Source organism: Heterocephalus glaber, unplaced genomic scaffold (genome assembly GCF_053883595.1).
Source record: "Heterocephalus glaber isolate CG9 unplaced genomic scaffold, H.glaber_assembly_v1.0 deba00001472, whole genome shotgun sequence".
Classification (NCBI taxonomy): domain Eukaryota; kingdom Metazoa; phylum Chordata; class Mammalia; order Rodentia; family Bathyergidae; genus Heterocephalus; species Heterocephalus glaber.
The window spans coordinates 98,531,313-98,554,629 of record NW_028258315.1 but is presented as its reverse complement, the minus strand read 5'-3'; the positions used below and the strand labels follow the sequence as shown (position 1 = coordinate 98,554,629).

General features: G+C 48.8%; 1 protein-coding gene across 12 annotated transcripts in view; it reads left to right on the top strand.

The window, feature by feature from the left end:
* Adamts9 (ADAM metallopeptidase with thrombospondin type 1 motif 9) overlaps window positions 1-23,317 on the top strand; it is a 141,169-nt gene that overhangs the window by 105,288 nt on the left and 12,564 nt on the right. For 11 of the 12 annotated variants that reach the window (XR_002391439.2, XR_015439206.1, XM_013068095.3 and 8 more), the window contains 7 exons: window positions 14,383-14,553; window positions 19,260-19,454; window positions 20,842-20,974; window positions 21,152-21,246; window positions 21,360-21,454; window positions 21,544-21,677; window positions 23,161-23,252. Coding sequence is in view for 10 of the 12 variants with exons in the window: in XM_013068095.3 (XP_012923549.2) it covers window positions 14,383-14,553; window positions 19,260-19,454; window positions 20,842-20,974; window positions 21,152-21,246; window positions 21,360-21,454; window positions 21,544-21,677; window positions 23,161-23,252 (915 nt within the window). In the remaining 2 variants the exon portion in view is untranslated. The other variant, XM_087181637.1, reaches the window with a different exon arrangement.

Sequence of the window (23,317 nt, the reverse complement as noted above, 5' to 3'; positions counted from 1 at the left end):
CCAGCTGGCGTGGCTGGGAGGTGCCCGGCAAGGGGCATCCTGTGTCTGCCTGACGGTGCAGGGGGCCAGAAGAGGACCTGGCGGGCGTGGGCCAAGTGTGTGCAGACAACTTCCAGGAGGGCAGCTGGGATGGGCACTTTAAATCCCCCATCCAGACTTACTCATTCCGCATCAGGGTGAGAGCCAGAAGACAGACTGCAGGTAGGGGCTCCTTTGTATTTTTCCTCTTTTCATGGCTTTGGCTGCCAGGCACTCATGGGAAACCCAGAGTAATGAGTGAAGGATTTAAAAAGATGATGCAATCTGAAGAAACTGCTCAGTCGATGCAGAAATAAACTAGACACCCGCCCACACACACTCCAAGTTAATGTTGGACTAAAGAAAATCCTAAGCTTCTCTGGAGTGAAGTCTGGCTGGGAAGGTAAGTCGTTAGCAGTTTAGCCTCGGTTTCCCGGACGGAATGTTCCTCTGTGGAAGGCAAAGCCACTCGTTCCCACTGACATTGGAACAAAATAAAAAGTGCGTGCGATCAGAAGTGCAAAGACCTGAGCCACAAGAAGACGTCCCCTGCCCGGAGTGGCTCTCAGAGCGCAGGGAAAGTGCACATGCAGTGTGGGCGGTTGTCCTGAACCTTCACTATGCTGCGCATCACCTTACTTCATGCTTTCAGCCACTAGACAGTGAGGAATATCATCATCATCATCATCATGCCATTTTACAGATGAGAAAATCGAGGTTCTGGAAATCTGTTTTCTGTGCAAGTGCCGAATACCTAGCAAGTGAGAGAAGCGAATCAACACTAAGTTTGTTGTCTGCACAGCAAGCATGCACCCCCCGCCCAGGATCCGACTCCCAGCCCTCTCCTCTCCTTGCTGATGGGTCAGTCCCACGGGCAGCAGTCGTCCCTCTCCAAGGGATCTGACCTTGTCCATGTCTGCTCAGTCTCTTCTTTGTTTTTCTCCTGGATTTCTGTGCTTCCACGAGGGCACAGGTGGCAGGGAGGAATGCCTGGAGCAGTTACATGTCTGGTAAATTGTTCTGGAGCCACATACACTTCCAGGAAGCAGGATTCTTAGGACCATGCAGACCTGTTGAAATCCAGCTCAGCCTCTCATTAGCCAGGTGACTTGGAGCAAGGGTTCCTAGTCTCTCTGAGCCCTGGCTTCCCCTTCTGTAGGACAGGCGCTAATAACCTCTCTGCCAGGTCATTCTGAGAACATCAGAGACAGCAGCCTTGGGGCCGTCGTGGCACGGGCTAGGCAGAGATGGTGCAGCGGGAACAGGAGGCTCCCTTGTCTCCCTCCCTCAGTGGAGCCTCTCAGGTCTCTCTAGTTCCCCTTCAGACTTCCACCCTAAAGCTGCCTCTTTTCTCACTCGCCCTCTTCATCTCATGCCAGACTCAGCCCTGTGAGGGGCTCTAAGGAGCCGGAGGGAGAGGGCATTCAGAAGTGAACTGGAGGTGACTGCTGGTGCTTGAGCCAGTTTTCCAGGGTGCTAGAGCCAATCGGACGCTGCAAGCTCTGTTTATAGTTCCTTCTTAACCCCAGAGAATGGAAAATCCTTGCCACAGAGGCACTGAGGAAATTCCAGTTCTCCGAGGGCACCACGCATGCCAAGAAGTTGACATCTTCACATGCACCATACAGATGGATCTTCTTAGATCCTTCCTCAGATACCGCTGTCTAACAACTCAGAATAGGAAGAGGAGCTGTAGGAGGTAGTCTGCCCAGGGCCTGTACTTAAGGTCATCAGAGGTTCATCATTTCTGGAGAAGAAAGACAAGACGGGTGGCAGCAGGAAGCGGGCTCGCAGTTACCCTCTCGAGAGTGCCTTCTCCTCTGCCTGCCCCTGGGTATGGAGGTGGCCGCATCCTCGCGGGGTGCCCTGGAGGGACACCGAACTGGGAGCATGAGCGCAAGGCATGGGGAGAGGGGTCGCCTGTCGTGTGCCTAGCCAGCCCACAGCCCCGCTGCTGCGAGGCTTCTGGGAGAGCGTCACCTGTCTGTCTCCGTGAGCATCATTAACTGATGAGGGCCTCCGCCAGCCAGATCAGGACCAGGGTGTGTGCATCCTGCTGCCTGGCTGCCCGGCTGCCATTATTAATGTCCTTACTTTCTCGATCAGAGGTGCCCTTGTTAAACAATACCTCGGGCCACCATGTCACCTCCAGGCTCCCTGGGTCCCTGTCAGTCATGCTTTCCTCTCACACCCTTGGTCCACTGCCATGTTCGCCAGGTAGCATGTGTGCAGGTGTGTGCTTCTACTCCGTCACCCAGCGACCTCGGCCCCAGGCCCAGGGCACGCTGCATCCCCACCTGCCGCATGGGTGTGCAGGCGGCTCCTCACAGGGTCTGCCTGCTGTGTGCGCACTGTCCTTCGTCGCTCCTTTGTGAGTGCGTCTCCCTTGAAAGGCACGAGTCCTGCACACTCATGCATGGTCGGGATCTTCCAGACACGTGTGGGCTGTGCGCACACCGCTCCAGCAACGCCATGCCTGTAGGCCATGATGTGGGGCCTCCCCAGATTGTCCTGTTCAGTGGGCCCGATACTGATAATGAGAATTAGAGAGCTAATATTTACCAAGCTGTGGACTGGGCACCAGGTTATTTTTATGCGAAGCGCCTCACTTAAGCCTTCCCTTGACTCCTGGATGCAGTCTGATCTGAGGACCTGGAGGCTTGAGTAGTGTATGCACTGCAGCCGGCGCTCTTCTGCCAGGCTGGGGCGTGGCCCCCCCGCAGCTGCCCACCCGTCAGCAGTGCCCTCTCCTTGACTTCTCAGGCCTCTCAGTGGAGAGCTGCTCTTGCGTGCTGCTCCTTCTACTGGCCACAGCCCTGCCACTTCTGCGAGCACCCTTCGTGGCCCGTGTGGGCCGCTGCCGGGGCGGGAGGCGGCACCCTGGGAAAGCTTCGATGCCAGGAGGGGAGTTGGCCTCTCAGTTGCAGGGAGAAGTGCTCTGTCCGGCCTCAGGCCTCCTGCGGTTAAGTCCTGGATGTGACTGGCTGGGAACAAAAGACCACGTGATGTGCGGCTCTGGAGAGCTGACGACGTTCTTGCCTTTTGATGTTTGGCCGTGTGTGGTACTGGGCTTTGAAACCAGGGCCTTTGCACTGAGCCACATTCCCAGCCCTTGTTTGTTTGTTTACCCATTTGTTTTTAATTTTGAGACAGAGTCTAAGTCACCAAGTTGTCAGGCCGAACTAAATCTTGCCTCAGCCTCCCGGAGTGCTGGGATCACAGGCTTGCCCTGTCCTACCGGGTAGGCAGCTCACTGCATCGCAAGACTCCCGTTCCTGCCTGTGCAGAGCGGGGCCCAAGCAAGGGCCACTTCCCCTCAGAAGCCTGTGCTGGCCAGGCCTCCCCTAGTGGCCCTGGGCATTTCCCCACAATCACTGCACCCTGGTGGTGAGCACCCCGATCAGCACTGCCTCTTCCTTGGTGCTGTTCCAGCGAGTCAGGTACGGAGTTTGCTCCCCAGAATTCACTCCGGCATCGGGCATGGTGCCACCAGCCTGGAACGCACCTTTGGATGACTGAGTGCGGACGAACGCAGGGCAGAAGGCAGGGCGGGGCGCAGCGTTGCCTCTTCGGAATGTGGCGTTGTCCTCGAGGGTCTCCTGGAACCGGGCTGTCTCTGCTGCAAGGGCAGCTGCTGTGTTTGCTTGTGGCAGGGCTGTGACGTCTGTGCAGCTCGGGCTCCCCGCACCCTGCCCACCCTGGGACGGCCTCTCTCATGCATGTCTGTGTTTGGAGAACTTCTGTCGGAATCCTCTGTACAATGATTCCCAGGTTTGTCTCCGTAGCACAGAAAAGTTCAGAATGAACAGCGGGTGCCTGGTTGGTTGATTCATGAAAAAAGATCTTCATGAAGCTTACGATAGGGAGTGATCAGTTTGATGTACACAGGGCAAGATATTCACCCTTTTCTATTCATCTCCTCGTTATTTTATTCAAAAATTGACATTGGTCACTCTTCCGAAGTGCCAGGCACTGGGTGTTAGGAGTGCTTTTGAACCCCAAACCTCAAGTCGCTTGACCTGAATAACCCCAGGGCCTTTCTCACCTCCAGCCCCTCTCCCCATAGCCCTGCCCCCTCACCGCTGCTGCTCCGCTGCTTCCTGAGCCCTCTTCAGCTCTCCTGCTCTCCCGATGATTGCATACTCCGCTGCACTGTTGGGGAACCCACGTTGCTGACACAGCCGTGAAAGGCAGCCCTGGGTGGCAAGCCCCAGGAGTGCCTAGTGGGCCGGCTGAGGGGCACTTGGGACCCCCAGCTGAGAGGCTGCCTGCACCATGACAAACAGGAGTGAAACGGGCATCTCCCAGGGCCCAGCGCGGAACGGAACGGGCCCATCGTAAATACCACTGGGACAAAATGCCTCTGGCTCCTTTTTCCATTAGAAGTATATTTGGGAGCAGGAATGTCCAAACTCTACATACCTGATTTTAAAATGAACTTTGTGAATAGAGTCCATTGGTAATTTAAGGACTGGTGGGTTTTTGTTGTTTTTGTTTTTATTGTTTATTGGTACATTTTAGGTATACGTTATGATGACATTCATCACAGGGAATTTGTGCCTGTACAATGTATATCTTGGTTCTTATTTTTCCCCATTCCCCATTCCCCTTCCCTCCCTTCAACCCTCTTCCCCTCCTTATTTACAAAAGCTTTGCTTCCATTTTTTTCTTCTTTTCTCATTTTTCCCCTTCCTTCCTTTCCCCTGCCCCCCTCCATAGTTCCCCTTCCCATTTGAACATTTCTTCCGATTTCACAATATCTATTATGCATTTTGGTCTTCATTTACACTTTCAGTTTCTCACACCAGAGAAACAATGTGGTATTTACACATGTGTGTCCAATTTATTTCACTTAAGAGTATGGTCTCAAGGTGCATCATTTGGCTATAAATATCTGAAATTTATCTGTCTTTATGGCTGAGTAGTACTCTGTTGTATAAAAAACCACCACATCTTCTTTATCCATTCATTGGTTGATGAGTATTTGGGCTGTTTCCAAGCTTTAGCTATTACAAACTGTGCTGCTATAAACATAGGTCCGCATATATCGCTGTGGTATGATACTTTTAATTCTTTGGGGAAGATACCCAGAAGGGGAATAGCTGGGTCAAATGGGACCTCTAGTCCTAGTTCTTTGAGGTATCTCCACACTGATTTCCACAGTGGTTGCATCAGTCTACACTCCCACCAGCAGTGGAGAAGTTTTCCTCTTTCTCCACAGCCCCACCAGCATTTGTTATTGGTTGATTCCTTGATAGCAGCCATTCTTTTTGGAGTGAGGTGGAATCTTAGCATTGTTTTCATTTGTATTTCATGAATGACCAGTGATGTTGAACATTTTTTCATATATTTAGTTGCTGTTTCTACTTCTTTGTCTGAGAAATGTCTGTTCATTTCAGATGCCCATTTTTTGACTGGGTCTTTAAATTTGGGGGGTCTGATTTTCTTTTAAGTTCTTTATAGATTCTAAATAGTAGACCTTTGTCTGACAGACAGTTGATAATTTTTTTTTTCCCCATACTGTGGGTTGTCTCTTCACACTGTTGGTGGTTTCTTTTGCTGTGCAGAAGCTTTTAAATAAGATGAGATCCCAGTTGTTGAGTCTTTGTAATAGTTCCTGTGCAACTGAGGTTTTGTTCAAAAAGTCTTTTCCTACATCAAGGTCTTCAAGAGTTCTACCTAATCTATCTTCCAGCAGGTTCAGCATTCTGTTTAATATTTAGGTCTGTGATCCATTTCGATTTTAGTTTAGTGCATGGTGAGAGATACAGGTCTAGTTTTAATCTTCAGAAAGTTGGAACCCAGTTTTTCCAGCACCATTTATTAAAGAGGCTATCTTTCCTCCAGTGAGGGTGTTTGGTCCTTTGTCAAAGATGAGGTGGCTGAGTGTGTCTGGAGTTGTTTCTGCATTTTCTAATCTTTTCCTTTGATCCTCGCATCTGCTTTTTTGCTAGTACCATACTGCTTTCTTTCATCACAGTAGCTTTGTAGTATAGTTTCAGGTCAGGGATTGTGATACCCCCTGCCTTGCATTTGTTGTCCAGAATTGCTTTTGCTACTCTAGGTCTCTTCTGGTTCCAAATGAATTTTAGGATTGTTTTTTCTAATTCTGTGAGATACACTGTTGGAATTTTGATCAGGATTGCATTAAATCTGTATAACAGTTTTAGAAGTATGGCCATTTTCACTATATAGGTTCTTCCTAGCCAAGAACAAGGGATATCATTCCATTTTCTGATATCCCCATTGATTTTTTTTTTTTTAGAATACTGTAGTTTTCAATGTAGAGGTGTTTTACTTCCTTCATTAGATTAATTCCTAAGTATTTCATTTTTTTGCAAGCTATTGTGAAAGGTGTTGTTTCCCCAATTCCTCTCTCAGTGAGCTTGTTATTCTTTTCAGAAAGGCTATTGATTTTTGAGTATTGACCTTGTATCCAGCTACATTACTGAATTTTGATATTAAGTGTAGAAGTCTTTTGGTGGAGTTTTTGTGGACTTCTATATAGAGAACCATGTCATCCACAAATAATGACAATTTGACTTCTTCATTTCCTATCTTTATTCCTTTTATTTCTTTCTCTTGTCTCATTGCTGTGGCTAATGTTTCCAGAACTATGTTGAACAAGAGTGGTGACAGTGGACATCCTTGTTTCATTCCTAATTTTAGAGTTAATTTCAGATTTTGTCCATTTAGTATGTTGGCTGATGGCTTGTTGTAGATGGCTTTTATCAAGTTGAGATAAAGACCTTCTATTCCAATTATCTGTAGGGTTTTTTTATGATGAATGGTTGTTGGACTTTGTCAGACGCTTTTTCTGCATCTATTGAGATGATCACATGGTTTTTGTTCTTGGCTCTGTTGATATAGTGCATTACATTTATTGATTTGCGTATGTTGAACCATCCCTGCATCCCTGGGATGAATCCCACTTGGTCATGGTGTATGATCTTCTTGATGATCTTCTGCATTCTATTTGCCAGTATCTTATTGAGGATTTTTGTATCTGTGTTCATTAAGGAGATTGACTCGTACCTCTCTCTTTTAGTTTGATCCTTCTCTGGTTTTAGAATCAAGGTGATGCTTGTTTCCAAGAGTGAATTTGAGAGTATTCTTTCCCTTTCAGTTTCATTAAAGAGTTGGAAAGTAACGGCATTTGGTTGTCTCTAAATTTCTTGTAGAATTCAGCATTGAATCCATCAGGGCCTGGATTTCTCTTTGTTCGTAGGTTTTTTATTACATCTTCAATTTCATTGACTGATATTTGTGAGTTATTTAGAATTTTAATATCTTTGTGATTCAGCTTTGGTTATTCATATGTATGTAGGAATCTATTTCTTCTGTGTTTTCCATCTTATTAGAATACAGGTTCTTAAAGTGGGTATTGATGATCCTCTGCATTTCTGCAGGATCTGTTGTGATCTCACCCCTTTCATTCCTAATTACATGTATTTGAACCTTGTCTTTCCTTTTTCTGATAAGGTTGGCTAAGGGTTTGTCTATTTTATTTACTCTTTCAAAGAACCAACTCTTCGATTTATTGATTCTTTGTATATTTTTCTTAGTCTCCATTGCATTGATTTCTGCTCTGACCTTTATAATTTCCTCCCTTGTATGAGCTTTGGGTTTGTCCTGCTCTTCTTTTTCTAGAAGCTTGAGGTTCGACATTAGGTTGTTTATTTGAGCTTGCTCTGTTTTCCTAACGTGGGCATTCAGTGCTATAAATTTCCTTCATAGGACTGCTTTCATTGTGTCCCATAAATTCCATATGTTGAATTGGTATTATCATTTAATTGTAGAAAGTGTAATTTCCTCTTTAATTTTATCTGTCACCCATTGGTTATTTAGGAGGGTGTTTATGTTCTGTGTGTTTATGAAGTTCCTGTGGTTTCTTTTGCTATTGATGTCCAATTTCATTGCACTATGCATGGGATAATTTCAGTTCCTTTGTATTTACTTAAGCATGTGCTGTGAGCTAGCATGTGGTCTGTTTTGGAGAATGACCCATGTGCAGCTCAGAAGAATGTGTATTCTCCTGTTGTGGGGTGGAACATCCTGTAGACATCTACTAAGTCCATTTGTTCAAAATTTTGTTTCAGTTCTAATATTTCATTGTTGATATTTTTGTCTAGTTGATCTATCTATTTGTGACAGTGGGGTATTGAGGTCCCCCACTACAATTGTATTAGTGCTTATTTGATTTTTCATATCTGTTAGTATTTGTATTATATAGCTGGGTGCACTAATATTTGATCCAAATATATCTATGATTGTCATCTCTTCCTCTTAGATTATTCCCTTTACAAGGATGTAGTGACCTTCTTTCTCTCTCTTAATCAGTCTTGGCTTGAAATTCACTTTGTCTGCAAATAGCATAGCTACCCCTGCTTTTCCCGGGGTTCCTGTCACATGGAATATTGTTTTCCATTCTTTAACTTTCAGTCTGTGAGTTTCTTTTTGAATTAAATGGGTTTCTTGGATACAGCATATTGTTGGATCTTGCTTCTTGATCCATTGTGCCAGTCTGTTTCTTTTGATTGGTGAATCGAGACCATTAACATTGATGGTTATAACTAATTTGTATTGACTTATCCTTGTCATGTTATTTTCCTATTTGCTCCCTTTCTCTCTCTTCTGTTTAATTTCTTGCCTTGCCCAGTGGATTCATTCTGTTGGAGTTCATGGAATTGTAATCCTCATTATCTCTTCTATCATATCCTTCAGAACATTTTAGAGTGCTGGTTTGTCATTCATGAAGTTCCTCAGGTGTTCTTTGTCATAGAAGTATCTTATCTCTCCATCAATTTGTTGTTGTTGTTGTTGCTTTTTTGTTTTGTTCTATCTTGTTTTTCGGTACTGGGGATTGAACTGAGGACCTTGCACCTGGGAGGCAGGCGCAGTGCCACTGAGCTAAATCCCTGACCCTCTCCATCAATTTTGAAAGATAGTTTTTGGGATACGTCAGTCTGGGTTGGAGGTTGTTTTCTTTTAGGGCTTGAAATACTCCACTCCAGGCTCTCCTTGACTTAAGGGTTTGTGTTGAGAACTCTGCCGTGATGATGATGAGCTTTCCTGATTTGTTTCTTTTCTCTAACAGCTTTTAATATTCTGTTCTTCTGTTGGATTTCTGGAATCTTGACTATTATATGTCTAGATATAGATTTTTTTTTTTATCATGGCTAATTGGAGTTTTATGCCTTACTTATCTCTGTGTCAAATTCTTTTTCCCTATTTTCAACCATTGCCATAGTGAACAGTTTTTAAATGTCATTTGCGCTATCTCCTATTTTTAATTGACTCCAATCAATCTTAAGTTATTCTTCTTTGCATCATCTCATAGCTGTTACATTGATTTCTCCTGGTCCCTTGTTATTTTTAAGAAATCTTTCTTTTCATGTTCAATAACCACAATCCTGTCTTCTAGATCTGATATTCTGTCCTCACAGTGGCTCATTCTACTGTGTATACTTTCAATGGAATTTTTAATCTCTTGGATATCTGCTTGAATGTGTTCATGGATTCCATTTTTTTCCTATGCTAGGTGTTCATGGTTTCTGTCATTTTCCTAAGATCATCTATTTTTTTTAATCTGTATCTGCTCTAGAGTCACTAATAACGTGTTTCATTATGGTCACCATCTCTGTAGTTATCTCAGAAATTCTGATTTGATTTTTTTCTCTTTTGTCTGCTTTGTTACTTCTGATGTTACCACTTTGGGGAGTCCAGGTGGATGACTTTCAGATTGTTCCATCTCATTGCCCCTTGGGTTTGCCTTTGGTGAGCTGGAAGTCTGAGTTTGCATCTTGTTTAAGTATCTTCTCATTTCTATTTTTTTGTTTTGTTTTTGGTTTAATTTCTGGGTTGATGCTTGCAGATTGCTTATGATGAATAGGTTTATTGCTAGTATTTAGAACCCTTAGGAAATGGCTACTTCTCAAAGGTGTCTTCCAGGTGTAGCTGACTTTTGGGTTTTGAATCTGTTGCAAGATCCTATCTCTTCAATTTATTGGGGATGAGAAGTTGCTGCTTACTTGGCCTAGCCCCTGTTTCTTTGGCACTAGCCTATAGTATTTTTTATGACCCTTAGGCAACCTCAGTCTTGGCATACCAGGAAGGACAACTTATTTGAACAGTTATGTCACCTTGGCTAAAGTAGTACAATCTGCCATAACAATAACATCAAACACATCCTAGAAAATGATGAACTATATTTGTGGTTACATAATAAAATCCAAAACAAACCAGAAAATGTTTGCTGTAAATAAGCCCTCAATATAGCAAATTTAGGGGCCAGGAATTTAGCTCAGTAGTTCCGCCACCTGCCTCATAAGCACAAGGTCCCAAGTTCAATCCCTGGTACAAAACAACAACAACAACAGCAACAACAACAACAACAACAACAACAACAAAAAAAATATATATATATATATATATATGGCAAATTTACCCTCCAGGGAAAAATTTAAAAGGAGTTAGAGGAAAAAACAGAAATAGAAGAAGAAAAGATTAGAAGCAAGGCTGGGGGACAAAGGAAGGTTATGCGAACTTTGAGAAGCTGGAGAAGAGGACAGGAGGGAAAGAGAGAAGGAAGAAACAACAAAAAGAACAGAACAGAATGACAACAACTTCAAAAACCCTAGAAACTGTGTTCACACTCCTATAAAAATAAGAACAGGGCCGGGGATTTAGCTCAGTGGCCCCACGCCTGCCTCACATGTGCAAGGTCCTGAGTTTGATCCCTGGTACTGAAAAAAAAAAAAAGAAAGAAAAAGAAGAACGAACCATCAAGAAAAAACAAAAACAGGGCCAGGGATTTAGTTCAGTGGTTACGCCACCTGTCTCAAAAGTACAGGGACCCAAGATCGATCCCTGATACCAAAAAAAAAAAGAAAAAGAAAAAACAAAAACAGAAACAAGAAAAGAGAGAAATTTAAGAAAAAAAGAAGGAGAAAAATGCCCACTTCAAGGCATGTCTCTGTTGTTACTGGTAGAAAAAGTCAGCAGCATGCAAATCCGAGTTGATTAATCTCACCAAGCCAGCTGTAGCTGTACGACAGGGTAGTGAGTAGCCCCAGCAAGCCTGCACCTTTAGTTCCACTGAGGTTCAGGCTGGTTTCTGGCTGTGAGGCTGGAACTGGACCTGTGGAGCCTCCAACAGTCCATGCATCCCCCACTGACTCAAACTGAGCTCCCTGACCTCCTGTGGGTTGGCACTCCGACCCTGACTCCGGAAGCCACGAGACGGAGCTGGCCCACAGCTGTCAGCCACTCTCCAAGATGACCACCAGCCAATCACTCTCTCCTTGGGGGCATCCACACCCCACAACTCACCACCCACTGCAGCCTGCTGCTCCCACTGCTGTTCTGCTGGAGCGCTTCTCCATGGAGGTCTCTGGGTTGCCAGTCGTTGAATCGCCCTTCCCACACCATGAGTCTGGGCTCAGGTAGGAGGTGCTGCCCGTAAGTTACCTCCTTTGTTGGAGACTCTGTCTTCGCTGTCCCCATGGACTTCAGTTCTCTCTTCAGATCCTTCCTGGGTTCCGGGGACCCACTTCCCTCCTTGTCTTCCTCACGTTGCTTTATTACAGTTCCTGGACACCAGACTTCAGAGAGGCCCGCTCTCTGCTGCTCACCACTCCGCCATCTTCCTGGAAGTCCCATTGTTTATAATTTATAGCAACAGTAAAAAACAAAACAAAACAACAAATAAACAACTTGTCCTGCTGTTCCTTATGACATAAAACTTTAACACAGCACGTGGAGCCCTGTGTCTGGTTCCCTGCTGGGCTCTGTGACTTGTCCATCGATAGATGTCCAGCAGGAGTTAGCCATACTAGAAATGACAAATTCATCCTTGGAGAAAATCTGCAGCCTTAACAGACAGAGCCTGTGACTCTCAACTGATTTGCTTGGCCCGTGGTAAGGAAATTGTACCAAAAGATATATTTGAAAGTATAAAGCAACTGGATTGCAATCTTTTAGGGAAGACAATTTCTACCTATTATATTAAATGATCCTGTTTAGACCATCACCCTGTGGCCAACAACCTACCATGGTGAAGAAAATAGTACCTTCAATGTTTATTTTAGATCCACCTCACCTTCAAATTTGGAAAATCATTGCTCCCCACCCCCGTTAATTTCAGCACATTTAAAGGTGCATGGGCCCTGAAGGACAATGGGCATGCTGCCCAGTTCAGCCCAGCATGGTGGTTATTTCCATCCTGAATTACAGTGTGTGTTCAAATTCATGAAAGCCATGTGTGATATATATTTGATGGAGGTTTTTCTCTAAGAGCCATAATATCATTTGAGAAAACGTTTTGGAAATTAAGATAAGACTGCTTGAACTTCTTGGCTGTATTTCAGAACATCTCAGATCATATTCCAGGATGGGAAAAAGTCACAGATCATAAGGGACAGGCAAAGTGAGTTACTGAAAGCTAGCAGGCTGAGTTTGTTTGCTGGTTGCCCAGCCCCCAGGCCTGCTTAGGATTTAAGATTCCAGGAAAAAGCACTGGTCATGTGATTTTTCAGCACTGCTGTTGACTAACCCCAAAGCATAGGATAAGACACTTATTTACCTAGTTTAACTTTTAATTTTCCAAAAAGTTATATTTGGGTTAGGTTTTCCCAGGTCCCTTCCTCCTATCGGTAAAATAACTTTTCTGGTAGTTAACCATTCTTCAAGGCTGAGGAAGAAAACACTCAGCAAGCAGAAATTCTTTAGGAATTGTAGGCCTTCTGCTCTGGTGGTTACTTAGTGACAGAGTGCAGCCAGTGGGTTAGTGACAAGGACCAGGGACCGAAGAACCCAGGCCAGGTTTAACTACCTGGTGATCTTCTGAGCACCTGAGTTTTAGTGTTAAGGAGTTCCTTTTTCTCCGGTAGTGAGGTTGAGTGAAGTAGCTCTTCTGCAGTTACCTACACATTGCAGGGTAACTTTTTTTTTTTTTTGGTACCAGGGATTGAACTCGAGACCTTGCACTTGCAAGGGAGGCGCCCCGCTGGAACCACTGAGCTAAATCCCCCAGTCCATGCATTTTGTTTGTTTGGTTTTTTGTTTTGTTTTTTTTTGGTACTGGGTATTGAACTCGGAACCTTGAGCTTGCACAGCAGGCGCTGGAACCTCTGAGCTAAATCCCCAGCCCCAGGGTAACTTTTTGTTTTGTTGCTAACATTCAGCATCCCTCTAACTCATTTTTTCATTGGGAAAACAGAAAGGTGCCACCTCATAATAGTTGCCAGCTTACTCAGGAAACAGAAAACTGCACAACTGCTGAGCTGGTGTGGACGGAGCGCTGTCCTAGGCTGGGCAACCTGGCCTGCGCAGAGCAGGAAGGTCGGTCTTCCCCGGTGGGGCTTGCTATTGGTGAGAGATGAACAAGTGACAAGGACTTTGAGGACAGCAGAGAGGTCATCCTGGAGTGCAGTGGTCTCCCCCTGGCTCTCTGTCCTCTTGACGTACAGGAATAAACACGAGTGACCAGGGAGTTCACTGAGGCTCCCAGAGTCCCAGGTTCTTCATGTGAAAAATGCAGATTACAGTGACGCCTAGGCCTCGCTGCCATTTTCACCGTCCTTGGGACACACGTGTGGCCTCTGCCTGAGAACAGAGCGTGCTGCTCGCATCCACTCTGGCCCACCCGGGACCACCAGGCCCCGCCCTGGGGTGAGCGTGGGAAGCAGCTGTCCGGCCACCCAGCAGCTCTTCCGTTCCTGGAGTGTAGGGGCTTCTTTAGGGGAGGCCAAACTGATGCTTTACGCTCCTGGGGTAGAAAACAGGGCAAGAGCCCCGCATCTGCAGAGACCAGCCCGTTCTGGGTTGTGAAGGGCACTAGAGGTATTCAGACACCACTTTGGTAACCGTGGGTCACGTGTGTGTGTGTGTGTGTGTGTGTGTGTGTGTGTGTGTGTGTGTGTGTGTTCCTGGGGACTGAACCCAGGGCTTCACTCTGAGCTGCATCCGAAGCCTTTTTTCATTTATTTTGAGATAAGATCTCATTAAGTTGCCTAAGCTGGGCTCACACCTGCAATCCTCCTGCTCAGCCTCCCAGAGTGCTGGGATTACAGGCTTGTGCCGCCATGCCCAGCAGGGCCCCGGGTTAGTACTCACCGTGTTTGGGTGAGTGTGGTATGCACTGGCTTGAAAGTCCCTCCCAACCTGACTCTTACTGGTCTGCCCTTTCTGCACTTCATCCAGACACGTGCCTGGAAGGCGTCTGCATCGGGGGCCGGGTGAAGTCAGGCTCTGCCAGGCCCTGCCAGGCCCTGCCCCGCCCTGCCCCGGTGCCACGGTCCCAGGCCTCTGGACAGGTGCACACGCTGGCGGCACTCCCATCCGCAGCTGCCTCTCTCCCCACAGTGCTCCAAGACCTGTGGCGAGGGCTTCCGGTTCCGCCGGGTGGTGTGCGTGGACGAGAACCAGGGCGAGGTTCACAGAGCGCTTTGCAGCTCCAGCCAGCGGCCCACAGACCGAGAGAGCTGCAGCCGGCAGCCCTGCGAGTACGTCTGGATCACGGGAGAGTGGTCGGAGGTAGGTCCGGGCTGTGCAGGGCAGCCTGTCCCTGCTTCCGCTGGGAGGCTCCAGACAGCAGTGGGGCGGGGCGGCTTGGCCCTCTTGGCTGCTCTGCCCCGTCCTGCCTGTGTGGGAAGGAGGGCTTATCCCAGGAGCTGAACATCCGCAGGCTGCCGTCGGCTGGCTCCCGGGAGAGGGTGAGTGTGAGAAAGCATCTCGACGTCAGGGCGACAGCGGGGGAAATGCGGACTGTGGCCAGCAGCACATGATGCACAGGAGCAGGCTCCCTGCCTGTTCCACTGAAGCCACGCAGAAATGGGGTCCTCTGCTCCCCAGCCGGATTTCCCCCGAGAGAACAAAAACCTGGACTTCTTTATATGAGCTCCCCTAGCTTGAAGATGTGGCTCAGATTTTCCGTTTAAAACACTGTGCAGGCAAAACCAGACTATTGATGAGCCAGATGTGGTTGCCCACCTAACAGTCTTTGCCCGTCCAAAGAATCACAAGTGTCTGTTTTTCTTATATCCTCCCTGTGCCTGCCTGGATGCCTTTTATTATTAATAGACCAAAGGTAATGATAGCATGACTGTCTGATTTTCAAGCCTCACAAAATTTTCAACAGCTGAAAAAATCTGTCATATCAAAAACAATTGCCCTTTACCCAGAAGAGCTCAGAGATGCGAAAGGGGAGTGGCTGGGCTTGCAGAAAAGGTGCTGGTGACTTAGGGAATGTCCTTGCTACCGCAGGGTCTTGCCAAAGCTGGACGGTGTGGTAGACTCCTGTTATGGGATGAGTATTTGCTCTAGATGGTGTGTTTCCTGCTGTCAAGTGCACCCACCCTAATGCCAGCCTGAGGTGCGTGTGTCCGAGGCAAGGAGCCCGGCAGGCTCGAGTGGCCGCTGCTGAGAGTTCAGAGCAGGCCCTGGCGCAGGCTCCAGGCAGAGGCTCCCGGTCTGGTCCAGGGCACCTGGCTGCTCTTTCCTCCCTTGGGCCCTCCTGTTCTGTGGTGCCAGGCTGCTGCAGAGGCACCCCGTCCAGAGAGGAAGAGCCCCGTGTACACCCCTCCTCCTCCGAGGTCTCTGCCCTCCGCTGCTCCTCAGGACAGTCTCTTCTTGGCTGTGGCTGGAGTTGCTGTGCCTCTCACTCACCAGGATACCCTCTCAGCCAGTTTCCCGGGCCATGCTCTCATTTCGCTGGAGGAGTTTGGTCTCTAAGACTCGAGCCATTTGCCTCTACTGCTGCCATGCAGACTTAGTCTGTGACACGGGAGATAGGTTATCGGTCAGAACTGTGCCCATCCGTTCACAGATTTGCAGGTGCATTATAGACGGAAAAGTCTGCATAGTTAGCCAGGTGTGCTGGTGCATGGCTAGTCTTGGTGCTGCTAGAGGCTGAGACAGGAGGGTGGCGAGCTCACGCCGAGTTCAAGTGCTGAGGATACAGCTTGGTGCAACGGCAACGGCCCTGGATTTCATCCCCAGTACTGAAAAGGAGATCTGCAAATGTATAGGCAGACTAGATGTTGGAGGCAGGACTAGGCACAGTACAAGCAAGGATTGCAGGGGAGGAGCCTGCAGGGGAGGGAGCCGAGGTGCCACAACGAGGTGCCCCTTCTTCCTGGGGCCTGCTGCTGCCGGGTCCTTTGGGCTGCCTGAGTTCGCAGAGGCCTGGCCCAGGCCCATGGAGAGGGGCTGTGTCACCCAGGGCCCCAGTGAGCCCCAAAGGGCACGGAGGTGTTGGAGCTCACATGCCGACTGCTGACTGTTGTGCTTTGCTCTGCTGTTGCTCTAAAGTGAAAAGCAATAAGAGCTCATGAAGAACCAGGCACAGGTGACCGGAGGGTGATCTAAGCGGCCTCCGAGGGAGGAGCTGTTCACACACTTCCAAGCGGGGGTCGGAAATGGTTGGAGGAGGCCATGGGTAGGGAGTGCGTGTTGTAGCGTCTGTCCCTTCCAGCTGCTTTCCAGAAGTGGGGAGGCCTCTGAGTCAAGCGGACCATATTTGGGCTCAGTCTCTCAGCAGATGCCTGCCCCCACATAAATGGCCATCAGACTGCTCTTGCTGCTGTGGGTTGGGGCCAGGGTCTCGGCTTCTGCATTCTCCAACATACCGTCAGCTCTGCCCAAGGGCTGTGTGCTGGGCCAGGCCCCCAGGACACCACGGCAGGGACAGCCAGCTTGCTGCCATCCGTCCACGCAGAGACGCTGGGCTCGCCTGCATTTCCTTGGCCTGGTGTCAGCTGGGCATTCGGGCATTTGAACAGCGGTGGCCAAAGAAGGAAGAAAAGCACGAACTGTGTTTACAGAGCTGGAGCCAGCTGAAAGGGAAGGCTGGGCTGCTCGCATGCCTCTGCCCCACCGTGTTCCCTCCTGCCTCTGGGTTTTCATCAAGGCAAACCTCCCTGCAACATCACAGGAGAGGAAAACTGTCAGGGAAGGGCAGGCATGGGCTTCTAACCACCCTTGTGGGTTGGTGAAAACCCTGGTCCCTTATCCCAGGACATGCCTAACACTTTCGGGGAGCCTGCCCTGGCCTCCCGAAGAGCCAAGCGTCTAGAGGATGCTCGATTCCACCCTGGTTCTACTCGAGAAATTGGACTCAGTTTATAAATATAAACTATAACTCAGTTTATTTGAAATAGTAATTGATATAAAATACTTTGATAGGGAGGCAAGACGCATTGTCAAACTTTATCAATAACTAATTCAGTGTCCCGTCGCAGAAGGGAGTACTGAGGCACATGTTCCCTCTCCGACTCTGTATGGCTGAATCTTTGTAAGTGCTGTATAGTTCTGATGAAACGGTTGCACAGTCCTGTGGTTCAGATAGAGAGCAAGACAGGAAAGCAGGAAAGTGACAGGCTGGGGAAGGTACCGAGCCAGCCCCAAACAGCCACATAGACCAACACACTAGGCCAGAGGACGCAGAAACAAGCTCGCACACCCTCACCACCTGATTCCGGTCAGAGGGCCCCAGACCTACTCGGAGGAAAGACAGCCTTTCTAAGTGGTGCTGAGAACTGCATGTTCTTGTGAGAACATTGAAACTGGGTCTTTGTACAAAAACCAACTCAAAGTGGATCCAACTTTGCAACTGCCGGAAGAGAATAGAGGGGAAGCATGTGAAGCCAAAGGCACAGGCAAAGACTTCCTGAATAGGACTCTAATAGCACAGGAAATAATACCAGGATCAACAGATGGGACTGCATCCAAATAAAAGGTTCCTGCATGGAAAAAGAAGGAACCAAGAGAGTGAAGAGAGAGCCCACAGAATGGGAGAAAACCTTCAGCAGCTACTCTCTGACAGGATTCCTATCTAGAATATAGAAAGAGCTCAAAACACAGCAGCAAAAGAACAAACCACTCAATCAATAACTAGCCAAATGAATTGAACAGACACTTCTCAATAGGAGAAGTACAAATGGCCAAGAAATCGATGAAAAAATGCTCACCATCTGTACTACCAGGGAAATGCGAATCGAAACTACACTGAGATTCCATCTTATCCCAGTCGAATGGCTGGCATCAAGAAAACAAAACCAGTAAATGCTGGTGAGGGTGCCGGTGGGATGGGGTAGGAACCGTGTTATGCTGCTGGTGGGAATGTGAATCAGTACAGCCAGGGGAGAACCAGCTGGAGGCTCCTTGGAGACTGAAACCAGGGACATTGGCCCAGCCAGCCACTCCTTGGCTCATCCCCCAAAGAAGTGGATAACATGCTGGAGTGCCGCTGGCACACTCGCCCATATCGATTGCAGCACAACTCACAGCGGCCAAGCGTGGGGACAGCCTGGGCTCCTGGCTGCAGATGAACGGACGAGGACAATGTGGTACGTTACGCAGTGGAGTACTATGCGACCATAAGGAAGAATGGATCCTGCCATTCGCAGAAAAGGGGATGGAAGTGGAGCACATCGTGTTAAGCAAAATAAGCCAGAATCAAAGAGCCAGATACTGCGTGGTTTTTTCCTATGTGGAATTTTTAAAAAGGAGAGGTGACAGGAGAGTAAAAGGAAGACCCTATAGAAGACCGTTAGAGTGAAGAAGAGAATTAGAGGAGGGTGAAGGAAGGGGAAAAAGAGTAAACAAACCGAAGCATTTGTACAGATGTGCCAGTGTGACAAAACAAACCCATTACTCCATACACCTAAGGTGCACCAGTTTTTTATTAAAACAAAAGACAAAAATAAATAAATAGGGGCCGGGATTTAGCTCAGTGGTTCCAGAGCCTGCCTCGAAAGCGCAAGGTCCTGAGTTCGATCCCCTGTACCAATAACTAACTAACTAAATAAATAAGACATTCTAACAAAACATCAAAGAGCTCTGACATCGGACTAAAAGGCAGGCCTTCGCACTGAATCAATTTTGTTTGCTTTCCAAAAATAATTTGTAAAAATACCTAGCGCGGGCGAGAGGAGGAAAGGGGAGGAGGCAGTGCCCAACAGCCCCCGGGCTTGGAGCTTGGAGTCCACTCTCGGCGCTGCTCGGGCTGGCTGGCAGCTCCTCTTCCAGGGCACATTTGGTGGCTTCCAGGTGTGGGCCTTGTAGTTCAGTGCAGCAGCTTGCTGACAGCCAGGGCCCCTCCCCTGCCTGCTCCCCTGACATCCACCCAAGAAAGGACCTGCCCGGCTGCCTGTCCCCGGGCGCCCAGGCGCATGCAGGCCAGCGGCCTGGCCTTCCTGTCCTGGAGCTATGTGACAGCCCTTTGGCCCCTCTCTCTCCAGTGCTCAGTGACCTGCGGGAAGGGCTACAAACAAAGGCTGGTCTCCTGCAGCGAGATTTACACCGGGAAGGAGAACTACGAGTACAGCTACCAAACCGCAGTCCACTGCCCAGGCACACAGCCCCCCAGCGCCCAGCCGTGCTACCTGCGGGAATGTCCTGTCTCGGCCACCTGGAGAGTTGGCAACTGGGGAAGCGTAAGTACACACTTGAGTTGCCAAATTAGAGAGCTCAGGCTCACATGAAACGTGCTGCCCGGCTGTCAGCAACTTGACCTGGTGACAGGAAGGGAAGGGACAGGTGGCCCTGTGCTCAGAGCTCGGGCTCCAGAGCTTCAGCCTGGAGCTGACCCCTGCATCCACACCTCCCCAGGAAAGGCCTGGGGCAGGTCCTGGAGAAGCTGCTTCCTGTCACAGGAACCTCAGCTACAACATGGGCGCTGCGGAACTCAGTGAACTAATATGCAGACAGCATGGGCCAGCTATTCTGCCTCAGTTTTGAGTAGCACTGAGAATCTAGCGCTTAATAAGAGCTACGCAGGAGGAGCTTTGCTGCTTCTATGGCTAAAGAGTCCGCGCATTCTCACCCTCCTGTGCTGGGAGAATGCCGCTGAATTAGGGGCACAACAAGACAGAATAGTTCAATAGTCTGCCCCAGAAAATTGCCACAGCCTCCTGGCTTTGGGCTCTGAGGGTCTCAGTCTTAAATAGTAACTACCAAAAGTTGAAAGTTATTAGGTGTCATGACCTTGAGCGAATTCCTTAACAAGTGAGCCTCAGTCTCCTACCTGCAAAATAAGATAATAATGATTCTATCTCAGAGGGGCATGGTGCCTCTTGGATGGAAAAAAATCGCGTGTATAAGCTGTGACAGAAAAATACAGTGAATGTGTAAATGTATTAAAAATTGACTGTAGTAGAAGATACATTGCCATTAATCTCCCTCAGAAACCGCCTCCTGTCTTCAGACACACTTATCCTATTGTCCTTGCCACTTTCTGGAGCGGGTCTGGAAGTCCTTTCACGAGTGTCTTTACTTGCACTGTTGTGGCTGCTGCAGTGTCCTGAATCAGTTCAAAATGTTTGCCCGTCATGCTCATTTTGACTCTGGGGAAGAGCCGCAAGTCACACAGTGCCAGGACAGTGAGTAAGGTGGACGTGACTCACCGTGATGTTTTTACGAGCCTGCTTTCCTGTTGGATGGGACTTGGCACTTTGTCCCACCCTGTAAAGACCCTCATGAAAGAGCACTCCCAGAACGGCTTCAGAAGGTGGCAAGGTTGGTGAGGTAAGTGTATTTGAGAACTGAGGGGAGAATTTGAGGGAGATTAACGGCAGTGTGTCTTCTCCTGAAACACATCTTAAAATATTTACTGACCCTATTTTGGTCATGCCATGTGTACATATATTTGCATGTAACTTTGAAAATCTGTCTGTGTATATGCGTAAATATGTGCACATGAAGCTTGGCTTGGAGACAGCGCAGCAAGCACTTACTGAGTGCCTGCTGTGGTCAGCAGCGTGGGTCAGGACTGTCAGCCCCTGGTGAGTGCAGTGCTGCCTCTGACCCCGCCTTGCCTTGCAGTGCTCTGTGACTTGTGGTGTCGGAGTGATGCACAGGTCTGTGCAGTGTCTGACCGACGAGGACCAGCCCAGCCGCATGTGTCCCGCTGACTCGAAACCAGAAGAACGGAAAACCTGCCACAATACTTACAACTGTAAGTTACCACTGGAGCTGGCTTTCTGTGCTCATTTACTGCCTGCTGTCTTCAGACATGCAGACTGTCTTTAAAGACACCTCCCCGTCGCTGAGTTTTATGTGAACACTAGTGTGGCTGCCCTGCAAGGCGGCAGGCCTCAGCATCACGCCCTGGCCTTGTGGTTGTGTCTGACAGGTGAGTTGCCCCAGAACTGCAAGGAGGTCAGAGGCCTCAGCGGAGCCAGTGAAGACAGTGAATATCTGCTGATCGTCAGAGGAAAGCTCCTGAAGGTGACTGTCATGTATCATTGTTATCTTGAGAACTCTTCAGACCGAGCAGTTACTGCTCCTGTGGTCTCCTTTCTGAGGCACTCTCCCTGGGTGACTTCAGGTCTGTCTTTCAGATATTCTGTGCGGGAATGCAGTCCAGCCACCCCAAAGAATATGTGACCCTCGTTCATGGTGACTCTGAGAATTTCTCCGAGGTTTACGGGCACAGGTAGGAGACCTGGCTCAGGAGAGCCCAGGCATGTGGAGACACCTAGGAACAGTTTCCCGTGTTTATCAGACGTTCTCTCCGGAACTCAGGTTGCACAACCCAACAGAATGCCCTTACAATGGAAGCCGCCGGGACGACTGCCGGTGCCGGAAGGACTACACGGCCGCAGGGTTTTCCAGCTTCCAGAAAATCAGGATCGACCTGAGCAGCATGCAGATCATAAGTGAGTTCTCCCTGCGCTGCATTCAGGCGGGACACATGCTCTGCGTGCGGCCGGGGGCCGAGAAGCGAGGGAGGGGCTCAGGGTCCTGTGCTGACATCCACAGGCAGGCTCGACCTGCATCCACCACGGCCCCCAGTGCCTGTCAGGCGCCCGGCACAGGGCAGGTGCTGCCTCCACGCTGACACTAGGACCTTATGGCCCAGGAGGGGTGAGGCAGGCGAGGGAGGGGAGCAGAGATAGAAGGGAGCGGTCTAGGGCAGGAAGAGCCGCAGACCGGAAACCCCAAAGCCAGGCCAGTCTCCCACGCAGCCCCACAGCACCACTCACTCACTGCCCAGGGGAAACTAACTCTGCCTGACTTGGGTGACAGAAGAGAACAGAGCCCAGAGTTCCCTTACGACAAGCCAACGCAGAGCTGCTTTCTCTCTGCGGAACTCTGCATTTCTGTTGGGGACATTAGTCACGGGAGCACTTACAGACAGCTGAGAGATCTGGGCATGTTCCCCTGCATGGAGGAAAAACAGAAATAATGAATAATTAATTTTTCCTCATTAACACTGAACCCATAATAGCGCATCAGTTTCCTTTTGAGGTAGATCAAACTTGATTTCTACCAGGATACTTTTAATTGCCTTCTGCTAGGCTGATGAGGGTTAAAGGCAGAGGGGCTGCAGTTTCTCCACTTGGAGAAACGCTCAGCTCAGCCCAGCTTAGCCCCGCTGCGTGGCAGGGAGTGCCTTTGCTGGCCGAGGCGTGGGTCACCACCACAGTGGGCACTGCAGGAAGAGCCCGGCCTCAGCCATCCGCCAAAGGCAGGGTGGGCCTGGCCAGCCAGCAGATGCTTCTGCAGGCCTCAGGCTGGCTCCCTGCATCTGCAGAGCTGCTCTCAGCCGTAGCAGGGTTCAAAGAGGAGCTTGGTCAGCATCATTCCTACTGGCCTTTTTTTCAGACTCCATGCTCACCCCAAACTTGAGAAACTGCCATTAATAATTTCAAGATGTGAATTCTAAATGCTCCGCATTTTGGCAGTAATGGTGCCTAGGCCATAGGAGAACAGAGAGACCTCAGGGACGGCTGCTGAGCAGCCTCCCTGGCTCCTTGCCCCCTCCCAAGCCGAGACACGGTGGGACAGGAGGTTCATGATCACAGTCATCCGATTACGCCGCACTTAAGGGAGGCAATTCACATATTTATTTATGTAGGAATCGATTCCAAAGTCACGTTGACCCCCTTTTGGCTTCCATGCTGTGAGGAGACAGTGCTGATAAAACCCAGAGAAGGAAGCTCAGAACCACAGATGTAATGAGGAAACTGTAAGCACACATCTGGATCCACTCGCTCGCTAATACTTCAAATTGTTTCTTTCTCTCCCATTTCTGCTTATTTCTCCTGTTCTTCCTCCTCCCCCGGCTCTCCTCATGGATATCCTGTCCTTCCCCTGCCTCTCTCTCCCTCTCCCTTTAACCCTTTCCCCACCCCACAGCTACCGACTTACAGTTTGCGAGGACCAGTGAAGGACATCCTGTCCCTTTTGCCACCGCCGGGGACTGCTATAGTGCTGCCAAGTGTCCACAGGTAGGTCCTTGGACCCAGGCCTCTCAGTGACTCCACCTGCAGAGTGGCTCCTAAGGGGCCACAGC